The following is a 17713-nucleotide window of genomic DNA, read 5'->3' as shown; positions in this document are numbered from 1 at the left end:
GATCATATAAGGAAAAAAAAAAGATATCAAAAGACCAAGAAAAACCGAAAGATAAATAACTTTAACGAAAATATAAATAACAAAGGGAAAAAAAATATTGAGTAAAAGTTTCCAATATATTAATTCATAACACAAAAGCCAAAAAACTATGATGAACACCAAGAAAAAACCCCAAACGGGATCCAAAATGGCAAAATCTAAATAGTGATGTGGGGTATACGATGAACCAATAGAAAGAAAATACAAAAGCAAAAAAACTATGTAATAAACCAACAAAAACCGAAAGAAAAATAACCTTAACGGGATCCGATATGGCAAAATCCGAAAAAACGCGGGGTATAGGTGGACCAATAGAAAGAAAACACAAAAGCAAAAAAAACTATGTAGGAAACCAAGAAAAACGGAACGAAAAATAACCTTAACGGAATCCAATATGGCAAAATCTGGGGAAAAACGTGAGGTACAGGTGGACCAACAGAACGGCGCCACGTGGCACGTGACACTGTTCATTGCCCTCGCCTTTAATGAGATTACAATGATGATTATATTCACAGTCTCTTTCACAACTTGTATTTTCTGCTTAAAAGCTTGTACACTACCACCCATACTATATATATGGGGAACTTGTATTTTCTGCTTAAAAGCTTGTACACTACCACCCATACTATATATATGGGGAAGTGAAGGTGGTGCTGTTAGGCACCTAACTTGGGTGAAATCCTTCACACATGTTAATTTTTTTAATCCATAAAAATCATGAGGCCCATTATTTATGCATTATATAGTTACGAGAGATAGTGTCCGCGCGTTGCGGCGGTGAGATGGTGGGGGTGATAGGTCAAGTCATAGAGTGTGATAGTCAAATGCCTTACCCGTACGGGCTCCGCCCCCGGATTTAAAAATCCGTCGAAAGTATATCGAATGACATCTCTAATGAAAGAGCATGAAATTTTAAGAACACCTATATAATTTTTATAATTTATCGATGTACGGTTTTCGAGATAAAAGATTTTGAAAGAATTAGAGGATTAAAATGATTTATGGAGGAGAAAGAATGAAAATGATTGGTTGAGATTTGAGGAGAGAGAAAGAAAATGATTGGTTGATATTTAAGGGTATTATAGGAATATTAGGTATAGATGTTTGAATTAATGAATAAAAAATAGGGGTATTTAAGTTGGGTGGTGTCGTCCCACGCTTTCCTTTTTCCCCAATGTTTTAAAAACCGGTATTTTAGTTATACCTGCGTGGAAAATTTTTTCGGTATTACCGGTATTATCGGTAATATCGGCCGGTACGACTATTTTTAATTTATTATATTTTTTGTGTAAAAATCCTACAAAACTTGTTACAATTTAATAAAAATAGTCAAAATGCAATTATAATTTACTCAAAAATAATACCAAATATGTATTTCATAACAAAATATAAGTTTTAAAGTTCACAAATAACAAAAATAAAATTAAAGTATCATAAAAATAATTTTTTTAAAAAATCAAAATTTATTTTTTGAAAATACCGGAAATACCGGTATGGTAATACCGGAAAATATCGGAAATACCGGCCAGTATTGAATAGTGAAAATACCGGACTTAAAATACCGGCGTGATCTCTGGTACCGGTAATACCGGCCGGTATTTAAAACATTGCTTTTCCCTATATATATTTGCATTTTTTTTAACTCTAACAAAAGTTTTGATTTTGATTGATTTGTTGGTTAACAATGGTGGTTTGGTGGTGGTGGTGGTTTGGTGGGCCGCGGAATGATACCGGATCTCTTCTCTCGATATGCTTCAACATCACTGATTCACTGCCTGCCTCTTTCATAATCACGACCAGTAATTAAGCCCACTCTTTCGTTAGTTTGTGTTTATATATACATATATTTATATATATATGTATGTATATATTCGGGTGATATCCTGTGTCGTATATATAGTGCTATGTAAACCCAAATGCAACACAATTTGGAGGTATCTTTATGATTGTTTTTTTTTTTAATGCTGGTCCAACAACAGGAGTACTAACTTGGTTGTGAATAATGACTTGTTCAATAATATAAGGTTTTTTTTTCTCAATGTTAACGTATTTTGCTGCTTTTTTAAGTCTGGGTTTTAAATTTATGTCTTGTTATAAATAGAAAACTGGATTCAGAGCAAAATATTAGGAAGAAAGAAAAATGCAATTTCGGAACTTTGACTCATTTACTTTTTTGTGGTGCAGTCATCAAGGATTTAATTGTGAAGCATGAAGAAAAACCAGAATTGTTGGCGTAATCGGAGAGCCACTGCACATGGGTAAAGTCACCTGATCATTACAAGGAACCAAATCTATATTCTGAGCTGCCGAAATTACATCTTTCTATCTCAGGTACAGTAGTGAAAGTACCCATCTTTTTTTTTCCCTGCCATTAAGTGATAATTTCGGCGTTTCATAAAAGGCAAACCTTGTTAAATGTATACCATAGGGTTTTAGTGTCACGGTTCTTTCCTTATTGGGGGTTTTGCGGAAGTCTTAAGGTTGCATCCTAGGAGTAAGATAGATTGTCTTTCAAACAAAAATGAAAGCAGGTCAGATGTAAATATTTCATTTATTGCCGGTGCGGTGGCCGTTCTATGTACAATTAGAAATGGTAGTTTTGACCTATATAATTTTGAATGGTTCTATTTAGGTTGTGTAAGTCTCAAACAAGTTAAAAGTAATCCAAACTGCATCTTCTAATGCATATATACAACCTCCTTAAGTTAAAACCAAAATAAAGTTTGGGTTTTTTTCTGATCATCTGACTATATAACCTGGTATACGTGATGACTACATCTTGTATTAATGTATTATATTTTTCATTCTCTTGTGTGCATTGGCGGCATTAATATATTATATTTTTCATTTTCTTGTGTGCATTGGCTGCAGTTGAAGAGAAACATAAAAATGTATATTTGCCTCATCTTCATTTACTGGTCCAAGAACTACACACATATTTTTTGCATTGTTACCAACAATGTTACAATTTGGGATTTTGCCACTTGCTCATTTTCTTTGCTAAATAAGAACATTAATTATGTTAGAATTCGAGTCTTCAACAAAATCTTATGAGAATGCTATACATTGGACATAGTTCCAACTGCAAGGGTGAAAACAATAGATAAGAGAGCTAAAAAGATATGCTCTGCGTTTTGTATAGTTAGTGTTATAGTTTGTTGAAGTGAAATCCCAAGATTAAATAAATTATTGAGCTTGACAGTTAATATATTCAGCTAGCTGTACACTAATGCCCATATACAAAAGTCTGATATGATACGTGTGAGGCCATTTTGCCCTTGCTATTGAAGTTCGGTTAATTCGAACAGTTTTTGTTAACTTGTTAATAGGATTTATGAGTTATGCAAGTTTTTTTTAACATGGATTAGACATTGTGAAATGGTTCAAAAATTGATTGGTATTTTGCTATTCTCTTTATGTAGATTATAGTGCCCATGAGGAGACTTATATTGGAAAAAAAAATTATGACTTTGTACCATGTTCCATATCATATTTTGGGCCAGTATATAAATAAATTTCTACCATGATATTCATTATTTCCTAGCATTATGTTTCTGAAAATTGCGCCTTAGGCGTGCTCAAGCGCAAGGTGTGTTGGGTTTGAAGTCCTAACTATATGGGCTTGTTTATTGGATGATTAGTAGGCCCGTTTAAGCCCAAGTTGTTCACCAAATTATTAACCCTAATCTGTCATCTATATATCCCTCTTATGTAATTATAATCTAATGGTTTAAAGCTTAATAAAATAACCTAGTTGCAGCCGGTGGATTAGGCCCCCCATTGCGGAACCACGTTAAATCTCGTGTGTTATTTTTCTATTTTCTTGTTTTACCTTTTTGTTTAATTGCTTCAGCTGTGCTAAGGCTGTTCCTAACAAGTGGCGTCAGAGCCTAGGTTGGTTCGATTCGTTGATGTCTTTGTCGATTAAGGGGCTGTATCTATCCTTTGTTCGCTATTTTAGCTGCTGTTCGGATCTGTTCCTCTTAGCCTCGCGATTAAGGGTTCCGTTTGCTCTTTGTTTGCTGATTTCTGCTGCTGATTTGCTGCTGTTCTGCTGTTGTGCTGCTGTATGCAGCATTTTGCTGCTGCTGTTGGTTGTAGTATGCTGCTGGAACTGCTGTGTTTTATTCTGCTCGATCAGATTTCCTGGGTTTGGTTTTGTGGCTGTGTGTGCCACTGTTACACCTATTCCCGCCACCACCGCCACCTCTGCAACTTTTGTTCGCATTAGATCTGAAATCTGTTCAAAGTTCTGTTCAGTTGAATTTTTTGATTGCTTTTTTGGTCACTGTTTGCGATTAGGGTTTTAGGAAATTATTGAAAGAAAGATAAAGGCAGTGTTTTAGTTTTCTTGTTTGAGAGGTATTGGCTACTGTTCTTGCTTACCACCGAGACATTCTTGTTCGTCATTGGTCAGAGGTTAAGGTATGATCTTTGTTCAGTTTATTATTTGATTTGTATCTTGGGCTATTCAGATTCACGATTAGGGTGTGTTTTTGCGGGTGGTTGTTACTAAGTTTGTTGCCGTGATATTACCTTATTGATTAGAAAAGAAAAGAAGAAAGTACCGTTGTTTGAAGTCGGTCTATTGAAACAAGGTATTAGGTTGATTAGGGTTAAGCCTTTGTTCGACCGGGTATGTACGGAGGTTTTGGATTGGATTTCTGTTGGATTCTTGTCACGGGTTTGTCATGAGAACTTGGATATGGTATTCGTATTGAAGAAAATAGAGCTAGCAGGTTCGAGTGCTTTGAGTTTTTGAATATTCTTGTTCCACCAGGGTTGCTAGTGTCGACACGAGTGAAAGCAAAGTTAGTCGAGTCATGGAACTAACGCTTGTTTTCTCTACTTTTGTTATTGATTGTTTAGTGTTGATTAGTGGTTTGACTTTTGAGTGGATCTTTGTACTGGTACTAGGCGAAGGTTTTCGCTGAAAGAGTACGAGTATCTCATACATATTATAACTCAATTCTGTATCCTTAAATTGATCATACATATTATAACTCAACTGTAAAGTATAAAACGTTAAAAGTATATGCCTTTATTTAACTTTCATAGCTGACAAATCTCAATCTATTTATCCATCTCACGGCCTGTACATATAAAGGATGGATTGGTGGTGCGTGGTGGTGGACTGGTGGGGTAGATTGACAAAAAAAATGATGGGCTCGGCCTCTCCGGCTCAAATACACTCGACCAGTCAACCCAATCTGACAAATTGACAATATGCATTCATCTTTTTAACACCAATCAAAGATCAATCATAACGTACGTTGTTGTTTTTTTCTCTACTAAAAAGTTCTAGATCATCAAGTTATTATGTAAAATATTTTCACCAATATTGTTAAATCTAATATAACACATTCATATATAAGACATATATATCTATATCTATACTCCTTTATAAAAATTATCACACCCCCATTTTTAGAAATAGTTATACAAAAGTTATATACAAAATTACTAAATTACCCTTAATAAACACTCACTATAGAAAGAGTGTTAAATAAAATACCAAATTTGTCCTTAATGAATTAATTTACACTCTAAACCTTTATTTTAATAATTAATACTTTAAGCTTTTATTTTTTAAAAATTTTCACTATCACAATTATATCAACATACACCACTTGATACCGCCGCCACCACCAACACCACCATCACCGATACCACTAGACCGCCTTCTCCACCACCGCCTCCGCATTGCGCGGGTACAATGTTCGTACTTCTTTATAAAAATTATTACACCTTTCATTTTTGAAAAATAATTACACAATGATTACATACGGAATTATTAAATTACCCTTAATACACACTCACTATGGAAAGAGCTTTTATAAAATATCAAATTTGTCCGAATTAATTTACACTCTAAACCTTTATTTAATAACTAACACTTTAGCTTTTATTTTTTAAAAACTTTCACTATCACAATTACATCAACCCACACGTCATTACCACCAATAATACCATCACCGATACTATTAGACTGCCTTCTCCACCACCAATGCCGCATTACGCGGATACCATGGTCATATATGTCATGAATATGGAAATTACAAATCTATTCAAATATGGTGTCTTAATTTCTCACTTCTTTTTTTTTTCTTTTCCTGATTTGTGCAATTTTTATGTTTTTTTGTTGGTTAGTTTTGATTTGTATGTTTCGTTGAATATGTAAAGTTGGATCCTTTTTGTCTTCTGGGATTAATATTTTCTAATTTCTACATAGATCACAATAACAAAATTGAGTCCATATTCCAGTAAAGTCAAATAACTACATATTTCAAAAGTAGTTAATTATTAAGCGAGTAAATAATTGTAATGAATTGCAAAATGTGTTAATTAACTGATGAAAAAAGGTTACCCATTATTAATTAGCACAGTTTCCTTTTGATAATTTCTTCAAAAATAAACGTATATTTGATATACTAGCGTTGTACCCGCGCGATGCAGCGGGGAATAAGAAAAAAACGCCGGTGGTTTGATGGTGGTTTGTGGGGCAGCGGCGATGAAAAAGAAAAAATAATAAGCCGGCGGCGGTGGATGGTGGTTTGATGGTGGTTTTTGGGGCGGTGGTGGATGGTGTTTATGGGGGGAGAAAATCAGAGAAGGGGGGAGGGAGCTAAAATCGAAAATCGGATGAACGTATGTGTGTGTAATGAGCGTGATGGAGAAAAAATAAGGTAGTGTAAATTAGGAGGGCATAAAAGACATTTTAAAGGTAGAGGTGTTAAAAGAGGGGTGGGGTAGTTTGCTTATTAAGGGAGTATAGATAAGTATGGAACATATTTTTAGCCTCTCATTTCGGTTGTCATTGCTTAATTTGCATTTAATTATTAAATTCCATTTAATGTTCTTGCATCTATAAATAGGCCGGGAAAAATTTCTTTTTACACCCATCATCATCACACTATTTTGTCTATTGATATCTTGCGTAACATATATATACAATGAAGTTGTTTGATCTTTTGGTTATTGTGATGATGATGATCTTAATGGGTAAAGTTTATCCACAAGAACTAAAATGCGACATAGGTGATATTCAACATTGTTTTCCGGCAGTTAGCGATCACAGGTATCGACCGACTCTAAAGTGTTGCGAAGAATTTAAAGAGCATAGAATGTGTATTTGTCAATATCAACGCAATTTTTTTGACATTGGTGAAGTCGTGCGTGCTTGTGGGATCGATTGGAATGATACGTGTCCTACGTTGTCTAATTAGTACTAGTTTGTTTATGAATTCAAGGTCATATTTATTTTGATTTTGATGTTTTATTTAATAATATAAATAAATATATAAATCGATTTAGCCACATGTCTTTATTTTATTGAGTTGCATGCGGATGTCTTCTTAGCTTTTACATTTGGCACAAGCTTTTTAAAAAAATTTCAAAGCTTTTAACTTTTAATCTGGATTAAAAATTTGTATTAAAAACTTTGTTTGGTAACCACTAGCTTTAGTTTTAAGTTTGATACTAAAAACTCTAGAAACAAAACGCTATTTCAACAGGAGGCTGGAGCTTTTCATGTCTAAATTTACAAAAACACCCTAAATCTCATGGATAACGTCCTCCATCAATAGTTCGATAGTATTGAATCAATACACACAACTCGCTAACTATCCATCCTTCTGTCTTCTTTGTCTACCTCTCGATTTTGTTAACAAGCCCTTTAATTTATATCTTGATTATATTCTTTTCTTTAAAATGCTCATGTAGCTGTTTCGACACCCTCATGCATGAATATTAACCAAAGAACAAGCAAGCTTAAACATGACGATATTTATGGGTTTTTTCTTCTTTTTGATACGTACACAAGTACGGGTCGACAAATCTTGAAACCTTTTACAGAAAAAGGGCTTAAAGTGATAGCAATATTGCCCGATTTTTGAGTTCTTGTGCAAGACCACAATGGTCGAAACTTGGTTTTCGAAGTTAATTCGAGTAAATTGGACATTAATTAATGTTGTGAGGAGTAAGCGAAGTAGATGGTTTCATATGGAAAATGAGAGTATATGTATAGTGAGGAAGATTTGTCGGATTATTGTTTTTTTCATTGCAACTAGTCAAGATGATATTGCAACTAGTAGTACTATAGAAGATTATTAGTTTTAATCGGCTTAATACCATTCGAAATATATTTTTTAGTACGTACGTAGTCGTATATGATGTTATTGAATATATGGGTTCAATCACATAATAAGATATTATGAGATCTGTCATATATATGAATATTGATACAGCATAGCAAGAACATAAATAAAGTGTTAAAAAAGGGTTGCAATTTTGTTTTAAAATTCTTGAATGATAGTGTATGTATGTACTTCATTGAGTTTAGATACTTTCACTTGTTAGTATTAATTTATGGTGATATTTGTTATACTTTTTTGTTTATTTTTTCTTTTTTGTCATTTTATACTTCTAAGTTAATATCTACCGCTATCGTATGTGCCAAACGTTATTAACTAGTAAAAGCTTTCGTTAACAACTTTGATAAAAAGTTATAGCTAGCTACCAGTGAAAATAAGGTTTTTTTTAATAAGATTTAAGGTTTTTTTTTTCTTGGCTACTTGTGATATTGTTGTACATTGTGATGACCATAAATAACCTATAAATCGCATAAAGAATATATAAATCGCATAAAGAACATATAGATCGCATAAATATCTTATAAAATTTCATAAAAAACTTATAATCTCATAAATAACTTGAAAATCGCATAAATAACTTACAAATCTCATAAAGAACTTATAAATCTCATTAAAAACTTAAGAATCTCATTGCGATTTTTACACAATCTCATTGCGAGAATCTCTATGCGATTTTTGTATATTATTGCGATTTTGTTGGGTATTTTGTGAAAATTCAAACAAAGTTGGGTAAATTAATAGCTATACTTCTATATCTTCTAAATCTACTACTCGTATATAAAAATTATAACCCCAATATTGAAAGTTTATAAAAAATGAGACATGCGAAATGACCAAAATACCCTTAATGAATTAAATTACCATCAACCCTTAATATTAAACCACACCATTAGTTCATTCTATTATATAATATCTTTATTCAAACTCTTTTTAAATCAAATACATTTACCTACACCAATTGATGCCGTCACCACCATCTGTTGCCGCTATCACACCACTGTCATCATCAGTTCACCGTCACATTGCGCGAGTACCATGCTCGTATTTTCTCATAAATATATGTGGATATCTCGTATTTACGTATACTTTTATTTTTTCCCTGAAAAAGAATTTTACATGTGAGAACTGAGAAATAAAGGGTAAATTTGAAATTTGGCCATTTTTCTCACAGTTATTACTTTTCAGCCCCTTTTCATTTTTAGGGTTTATGGGTTTAATGAAACATTTTCACAGAAACAGATTGCTATAAACATTGTTATAAATTTAGGGAAATAAATCATGGTTATAAGAGCAGCAGGTAATGTTTTATAATCTTAATCTTGTCATGTATAACTTAATTCACTCTTACTAATTTATGATATTATATTTGTAATGATGTTATTTCTTCAGGTAAATGTTATAACATTTTAAGAAAGTATCAGAAACCCAGATGGATTTTCAACCCAGTTGCTATGCATTCATGCCGAAAAATCAATTATCTTGATTTTATATGCCAAAAACATACTAATAGGTAATGCTGTTTTGTTTTCTGTTGATGTTTTGAGTTTGTGTTGTAATAAATTGTGTACTTTCCTAAATATCCAGTGACAGTTTCTTTCAGGTTTTCAACGGTACCCGGCTCATCTAAACCAACACCACAGACTATTTCAGAGGTCGATTCGTTTTCGACCTTCATAAGATCCAGTCTTAATGAGCTTGAAGGTACAAGGCTTCGGCTTTGCTTGTTTTTGTATATCGATACTGTAGATGTGCACTTGATTTTCTTTTGTAATAATCCGCAGTATGCGTTGTTATTTGTTTTGAGATCTTTTGATGTGATAATGAAAACTTTGCAAAAATCAAACATGATAAAACCGTGATAAATATATCAACATGTGCATAGCATAATCCAGACCTTATGATTCATAATACAGCTAACTCATAGAAAGCTTAAAATAGTATCGTTGGTTGCAAAAGGCTTTTATGTTTGATGTAACATTTGTATTATGTAGCACTACTAGAGAATAGAGAGATATACTTCTTAGAATAAATTATTTATCTTTTGAAAGTTGGCCATATCATTATTCGCTATGCACTTTGAAAAGACACAAGTGCAGATGTGATTTGCAGGATTCTTGATTTTTTGAATATTCATCTATGAATCTACCTTCAATTATATTGTTTACATTATATTAATGTAAAGAAAATACCTTCTGCCTTTAATTGGCACCTGTTAAATAATTTGGCATCAATGTATAGGCCCCTCTCATTGGTGGTTGAATAGAAGTGCCGTTACAAAGGATTTAAATGGGAGTGATGGTGTCTTCTTAGTTGTTACCGGTGCATTCACTGAGGACCGTACAATCATGTTTGAAAAAGTAAAGTTGCTTCAGCAAAGGTAGAAAGTATGGAATTATTATCAATCTCTTTATTTCAATCTCATAAACTTTCAAAACTAGTTATGGGTGTATATAATTATCAATTCAGGTATCCTTCACTCAACGTTATTGGAGTTCAGCTTTGCAAAGCGGCTAGCAGTGATGTTCATTCTCGTTTAGCAAAAATAATCATGAGCGAATACATCACATTTCCTATTCTTGTGTCTACCACTTCTTTTTCTGAGGTAGTGTTTAAGTTGTCATATGAATCTTCGTTGTTATCAGATTAAATATGCCTGGCTATGGTCTTTTAACTGTAGTATGAATATATCATGTCTTCATCTCTCATTATCTTGTTTTAACATTTATTTACTCCAATTTGTATCGAAAATGTAATGTCATTATTATTAATGATCCTTCATACTTTCTTCGATGAAACATATATCATGTCTTAATCTCTCATTATCTTTTTATTAACATTTATTTACCGCATTTTGTATTGAGATGAAATGTCATAATTATTAATGATCCTTGATACTTTCTCCCATGAAACTCCACTTTTTAACTGGTATAGTAGGCGGTGTGGGTAACAGGACAAAATGGGTAAAAAATTTGGGCAGGTTAAAACAATTCTGACTGGGTGTGACTCACTGACCATTTTTTCCGTTTATTCTTTAATGTCATTCATAATTAATATATTAAAATGATTACCAAACTAGTCTTAAAATAATGATTCAATATTTTTATGAAATACTTAAGGATGTTGTCAACACTTTAATATATTTTTGGCGGTCTTTAAACTGTTGGACCCTTTTTGTTATTAGCCAACCTTGTACACTTGCCAATTGACTCATTATCAAGTAAAAACCACCCACACTGACCCATTTTGACAAAAGAGTGAAAAGTTTTCATCTCTACAGGATCTGATTAGTGTTTACAAAAGTTGTTTTTGCTTACATCCATGCTAGTCGTTTGTAGATGTTAGATAGAGTGGGATACATGATATTCAAAGGCATGGATGGTCCTCTACTCTTGCAAGACAAGGATGTGGATTTTGAAGTTCTTGAGACAGGTAAGTCTGATTCTTTGCCCTTCCATATTCGTTGTCATTAATTTCTCTTTTACTTGTACATATTTGGATGATATCACATCAAGGTTTTGCATTTCTAAGTGTATACACACCCAAATGCACATGAATTTGGAGGTATATGATCACCCATGGATACCATATACATGATACAGTGCCAAATTTAGTGCAACTGTCCCCGTTTTATCTTTATGATTGTTTATTATTGTGATCTATCGTTTATTGGCTGAGTACTACATGGCAAAAATGTGGAATTTATTTTACATATTTGGCTGCTTTGTGAAGTTGAATTCTAAAATGAATACTTGTTAAGTTTAGAAAACTAAAATCAAAACAAAATGTTATGAATAAAGAAGTTGCAATTCGGAAAATTTAACATCAATGGATTAATATCTGGTGGATCATTTTATCTTGTTTCTGATTCATTTACTTTTTTGTGGTGCCACACTTTCAGCCATTAAGGATTTAGTTGTGCAGCACGAAGAAAAACCAGGATTGTTGCATAAGCTGCGAGGCACTTGGGTAAAGCCACTTGATTCTTATAAGGAACCATATCTCTGTTCTCCGTTGCAGAATTTACTTCTTTATTTCCCAGGTACAGTAAAAATCATATCTTCATTGTTTATGGGGCTCTAGTGAATAACAGGCTGTTCAACAAGGTGAAACCTTGTTAATTTATACTATAACCATATGGGATTTCTATGCAACAATTCATAGTTTTCTGAAGATTTGGTTGATGTAGGCTGCTTACGTATTATCTTTAGATTTCCTGTGGGATGGTGGCCATTGCATGTATGATTAGAGGTGGTAGTTTTGAGTCTTGAGCCAGTTAATAATGAGTGGTAGATGTAATTTGTCTTTTATCTCAAAAAAAAGTGCCTCGGGTCTCCCTGGTCGCAGCCATATATGACGTTTTTACCTTAACTCATCTCCCCGGCTGCAATCATGTTTTACGACAGTTGACTTGAATAACAATTTCGTGTGTACAATACCAGTTTTAACACAAATCACTAAAATATGATACTTATTGGATTTACGATAAATGTTAAAGGGAGGTTGATTACTAGCTTATGTCATAGTTATACAATTTGCAGGGTGCGTTGAGGTTGATGAAGCCAATGAGTGCTTGTTCCTCTCTGACACAAATCACCACCGTGTAATTGTGTTTGATGGCGATGGGAAGATCTTAGATTGTGTATGTAAGGAATTCCTTTTGTGTCTCACATGGCAACCTGACATGGAATGTTAAAGGCTTTTCACTTTTGTTATAATACGTTTTCTTTTCAGATTGGATCTTCTCCGGGATTTGAGGATGGAGAATTTGAATCTTCTAAGATAATGCGCCCTGCTGCTTTGTTATATGACGATGACGAGGATTGCTTGTATATTGTTGACTCGGAGGTATGTGCCTGCAACTTAATCTCATCTTTGCATAAAATGGGATTTTAAGGAGTATTTTGTTGCCTTATTACATCTTCTGGGATAACCTTTTTGTTAGTGGTGAGTAGGTGGGCGGGAACATGTAATATATACTGATGGTGAAAACAGGTTGGGCTGACCTGCATATGCTCTTTTTATCCTTTATAATGTTACTACTTGAATACACTCCAGATTACTGTTGAGCAATAATCCAAATTTATTTTTAAAAGCAATTTTGAATGTTATATGTAATAGATGGCACTTCAGATGACTTTCAACACGTTCCGCGAATTTTACATGTTTTTCTTTCGTGTATGTTTTGTAACTTAAGTACTTAACCCATCTGACTACCTGTTAGAGATTAAGTGTAACCCAAGTAAACTCATTTCTGGGTAAATGGGTTGAAAATTGAAATTGCCACCTACTTCTTGTCAATGGCGTATCCCCGATCGTTTGCTGGGGTACGCATCCCATACCAAATATGTTTCTGGAGGCAAACAACAATAGTACATTTAGTTCTGTTTTTACACTAGAAAGTTCCATGTTAGGATATCCATAATATCTTGTCTTTCTTGTCGGTCTGCCTATGCTTCATGTGGTATGAAAGCTATTTTCTATTCTTTTTCTTGGCAATGTTAGCTTGAAATAGATTTTGACAAATAAATCATAACAATGATATATATCGGAGATGCTGTCTTATTGTTTTTACTTTATCTGTGGCGTTCCGCCTTTCATATCATGAAAGAATCATGCTATAAGGAGAGCTGACATGGAGAGCAGGACCTTGGAGACATTATACCCTAAACCCAATCATCATAAGACTGAAGGTAGTACATGGAGCCGAATTATTAATAAAATTTGGAGTACTGGACCTGATCCTTCAAACTCTGAAGAAGTTGATTCTAAAATATCTTTTTACCCATGGCATCTTCTCAAATCTTTGGATAGTGACCTTTTTGTCATCAATCGCAGGTAATCAACATGTTACTTCCTGCAGCTATACCTGCGTCTAAATCTTAATGACGTGACTAGTTCCATATGTTATTTTCCACTTAACATGATCTTTCAACTACCACTTTATTATATATTCATGCAGTTTTGAAACTTTATGGATTATGGACTTGTCATCTGGTGTTATCAAAGAAGTTGTCAACGGTTAGCTTTTTCTTGTCTTGATGTTAGTTTGATCTTTTCCAGTTAATATTAGTTCTGGTTGCGACCCTTTGTTTTCATTGTGAAGGTTCTGCAAAGATAGTGGACAGATGTGGCCCGTTGATCCTGGAGAAATTATCCGGTTTGAAGGAGATGGATTCAAGTTGTCTGCCACAACATATCTCCACTAATTTTTCAGTAGAAGGAATTCCAAATGCTGGTCTGGTCTCTTCAGTGGCCACTTTTCAGGACAATATAATAGTTTGTGACTCGGGTAAAGTATTTAGCAAATGACTGTCATATGCTAGAGGTAGCAATATTGACCACCTTTCTTAGAGTATAGGTCGATTTATCTGCAACAGGTGAAATAGGTAAAATAAAAAACTGAACACAAAATGAAACAGGTCGAGATTCGCTCAACGTGTATTCATTCAGTATTATAGTTCCCTAATCATATAAACACATTAACTACTTGCAAATTTTTTATATAAATGGGCAAGTGCTGGCAGGACAACCAGGACCGGACCCTAGTGACCCGTTATTCAACCTGGCCATTCTGCCACCTCTAGAAGACACTTCAAATATTTTATCTCTCTTTTTTTCTATTGAAGAGCTTCATTTTGATAAGTTTTAAGAAACTGTAGTTCTTAGATGGTCAGGTGGTGCTGAAATACAACAAAAAATCTCGGTCAATCAGTAGGTTCGTGTACTCAAAGTTTGGGATACTTGGATTACCTTACTGGCTGGTGTCTCCTATGGAATCAGCTTATGCTGCGTGAGTAGTCTATTTATAAGACATTTGTTTTCCCATTTCCATAAATTGAGGCTCTCATATATTCTTTTTGCTGATATCAGTGGTTTTGGTGTCTCGGGAGTTCATGTGGATCATATGCAACATTTCAGCTTGTTACCTGGTAATTGGCTCTACATAGACTTTCCAAATAATGAATGGTGTAATTTAGATCTTAAAGTATCCTATGAAGTAAAGAGATCAGAAAGTAGGCAAGTTGGTTAGAAGTAGTGGATTTAACTTTCTACAGAATGATTGCTCCAGTCTGTTACTAAAGCTTGATCTTTCATTGCAATAGAATTGGGTAACCCTAAGTTGACATAATGAAACAGGTAGGATAAATATACAGATCAAAGTAGAAATCGCTGAAGATACTGAGCTTGTGGAACCCCTAGATGAAGGTTGTATATGGCGGCAGACAAGAGGCACTGCTACCGAAACTTTAGGAGCAGAGAACAAAGCAGAATCAACAGAAAAGGTTACTTCTTGGACATCCTAAAAACTTCTTGTCCTATTCTTTCCTTTTCGTCACAAGTCTTTTACCAAAGGTGTATTCGATGATTGGCAACTTGGACCCTGTTCACAACTACTGGCATGTCTCCTGTTCAAAAACAACATGTGTATGGTTGTGGCGAATTTTTATTTATGAATGTTACAGTTTGGTATGTTTATGTCAAATTAATAATTCTAGCTAAACGGGAAACATGTCAAGTCGGTCTAATTGTAGAATGTCGCCCAACTAGTATTGTTATCGCAACCTTCTAGTTTGTTTTATTTGAATAGTCAGATTATGTCATTGTTGTTACGTTACTTTTTGTATCATATCTAACCTTTTACTTATCTGTTATATTTTTTAAAATAGACCAAAACTGTTTGTGGATCATCCCAACGTCCTAACCTGGGTCCACATGCTTTTATTCAAACTAATTTACAGTGCCTAACCCTTTTATTTTGCCTGCTGTAGTGTGTTGCCAGTAATTTACGATGAGAAGGTGGTAAATATTTGCCCAGCTTGGGTATCTTGATTCTTGAAAGAATGATCACACTCAGGGACACAAAGTCTTGGTAACTTAATCTATCTCTAAATGCATGCAGGTTGGTGTTGCCCAACAATGGTATGATGAGTTGGATGAGCTTGCATCTTTAACACAACAAGAACTCAATGCTGAAGAGGATAAGACTTCTGACACAAAAGTGGAGGATGGAAAAATATGCATCAATTGTGCTGTCAATACTAGTCCCGGAACAAGTGAGGTACACTTTGTTCAACTGAATACATGGCTTAAGTATACTTCTCGTTCAGCTAAATAAATTGAAATCAGAGAAAACCAACGGTTTATAGGACAATACTAAATATTATGTCAAAGGGATGAGTTTTTAGTCCACTTGCAGGTGTAGTTAGTTAATCTTTCTGCACTTTTGATTTAGAGGACCGAAAAGTAAAGAAATGATTATTTTGCAGCGATAGTGTGAAAGACTATATTGACCAGGCACATAATGTTTAATTTACTGGAAAAGAATCCATTGGCGAGGCAAAGAAATACTATATGTGAACCAAGAAATTGCAATGTTTCGTGTTGCAAATATTCCTTTTGAAGTTGTCTATGTACTTTTTAAGCATCGTTGCAAACAGAATATATTTTATATCGTTGTACAAGTTGTATTTTAGATATCCGACAAATAGTTGAACATATGGGATATAAAAGTCACGATCTTTTGTAGTCTTGGTTCTCTTTGATTAGAATAATGCAATATCTGTTTGTTAAAACTGAAGTATTTTTTCAGGTTATTATCAACGCAGCATTGTACCTGAGAATTAAAAGGCATCAAAATCAAACCGATGATTCTAAGAAGCAACAGGCAGCTAGATTGGCAGAGATATTAAACTCGGGTGGAAAAGATAACTCCCAAAAAGATGTGTGTGCTGAGATTATATCTAAATCCGAAATAGCCCCTGAAGAGTTCACCTTTCTAAGGCCACTGCACGTAAGGTTAAAAATTAATTCACGTGACCACCCAAAAGCAGAGAACTCAAAAGATATAATTTTGACAGAATCGTCTGTAGAGGTTAATGTTTCTCTTAAGTAGATATTCTTGATTAAGTTGTATAATTACTCTTTTCTTCCTTGTGAAGATCCGATAAGTTGGTATCGTGCTTGTAGGCTTTGTTTTGTCTATTCATTCTAATACAGATAGACAAAGATTGCACATGGTCATGCAATGATAAGCTGGTAGCCTGGTAATTTTGATTTAAAGTTATGGTCATGTAACTAAATGGATTTGAGAGATCACTTAGATAGTTTTTACATGGGTTTAGTAAACCTGACGACATTGAAATCAATAAGAAGCTGTTGGCTTGACTGGACTGAGCCAAGCAAATCCTGTGTGTTATTCTTACATTTCCTTTTCATGTTACTGTTTTTATTGTGTTTTTGCCTTTCTTGAAGCCATTTTTATTGTGTTTATGTTTGCCATGTATCCATATGTAGTATATCTGTGTGTGTGGTTTTAGATGCTTAGGTTGATGGAATTTTAATCTGAGCTAAATATGTGATACCAGATTACCAGGTTTGGGGGAAATGACAGAAGTTCACTTGCTGCAATGGTTCTTAACAAGTCAAATTTTAAACCACCCAGAACTTATCAAAATTTGAAGTTTTTATTTATCATATAACATGTAAATTCAGTTGGATAAGAATTCTCTGAAGTTGTTTCA

At 34.0% G+C, this 17713-nt stretch overlaps 1 protein-coding gene and 1 long non-coding RNA gene across 2 annotated transcripts; both read left to right on the top strand.

Annotated features, from left to right (window-relative positions):
• The first annotated feature begins 1709 nt into the window (after positions 1 to 1709).
• LOC122594130 lies at positions 1710 to 3228 on the top strand. The gene is made up of 3 exons (XR_006322932.1): positions 1710 to 1838; positions 2224 to 2370; positions 2911 to 3228. It is a non-coding gene; the product is annotated as an uncharacterized LOC122594130 (long non-coding RNA).
• A 6158-nt stretch (positions 3229 to 9386) lies between these two features.
• On the top strand, positions 9387 to 17376 carry LOC122593323. Its single transcript, XM_043765718.1, has 17 exons — positions 9387 to 9489; positions 9582 to 9702; positions 9793 to 9893; positions 10431 to 10569; positions 10659 to 10794; positions 11528 to 11621; positions 12091 to 12231; positions 12731 to 12831; positions 12924 to 13037; positions 13801 to 14027; positions 14152 to 14210; positions 14296 to 14481; positions 14859 to 14982; positions 15063 to 15121; positions 15330 to 15475; positions 16093 to 16251; positions 16783 to 17376. The coding sequence occupies exons 1-17, from the start codon at positions 9471 to 9473 to the stop codon at positions 17083 to 17085; spliced, it is 2229 nt and encodes a 742-aa protein (XP_043621653.1). The 5' UTR covers positions 9387 to 9470; the 3' UTR covers positions 17086 to 17376.
• Positions 17377 to 17713: the final 337 nt, after the last annotated feature.

Source organism: Erigeron canadensis, chromosome 3, assembly GCF_010389155.1.
Source record: "Erigeron canadensis isolate Cc75 chromosome 3, C_canadensis_v1, whole genome shotgun sequence".
Lineage (NCBI taxonomy): Eukaryota > Viridiplantae > Streptophyta > Magnoliopsida > Asterales > Asteraceae > Erigeron > Erigeron canadensis.
The sequence above is the reverse complement of the archived record's forward strand: the minus strand, read 5'-3'. Positions and strand labels throughout refer to the sequence as shown.

What these genes read in the sequence shown, in the direction of transcription:
- LOC122593323 (XM_043765718.1), top strand. An exon ending in CTACCACTTCTTTTTCTGAG is followed by an intron (nt 10,795 to 11,527) that starts GTAGTGTTTAAG and finishes AGTCGTTTGTAG; the next exon opens with ATGTTAGATAGAGTGGGATA. An exon ending in ATGGGAAGATCTTAGATTGT is followed by an intron (nt 12,832 to 12,923) that starts GTATGTAAGGAA and finishes TTTTCTTTTCAG; the next exon opens with ATTGGATCTTCTCCGGGATT.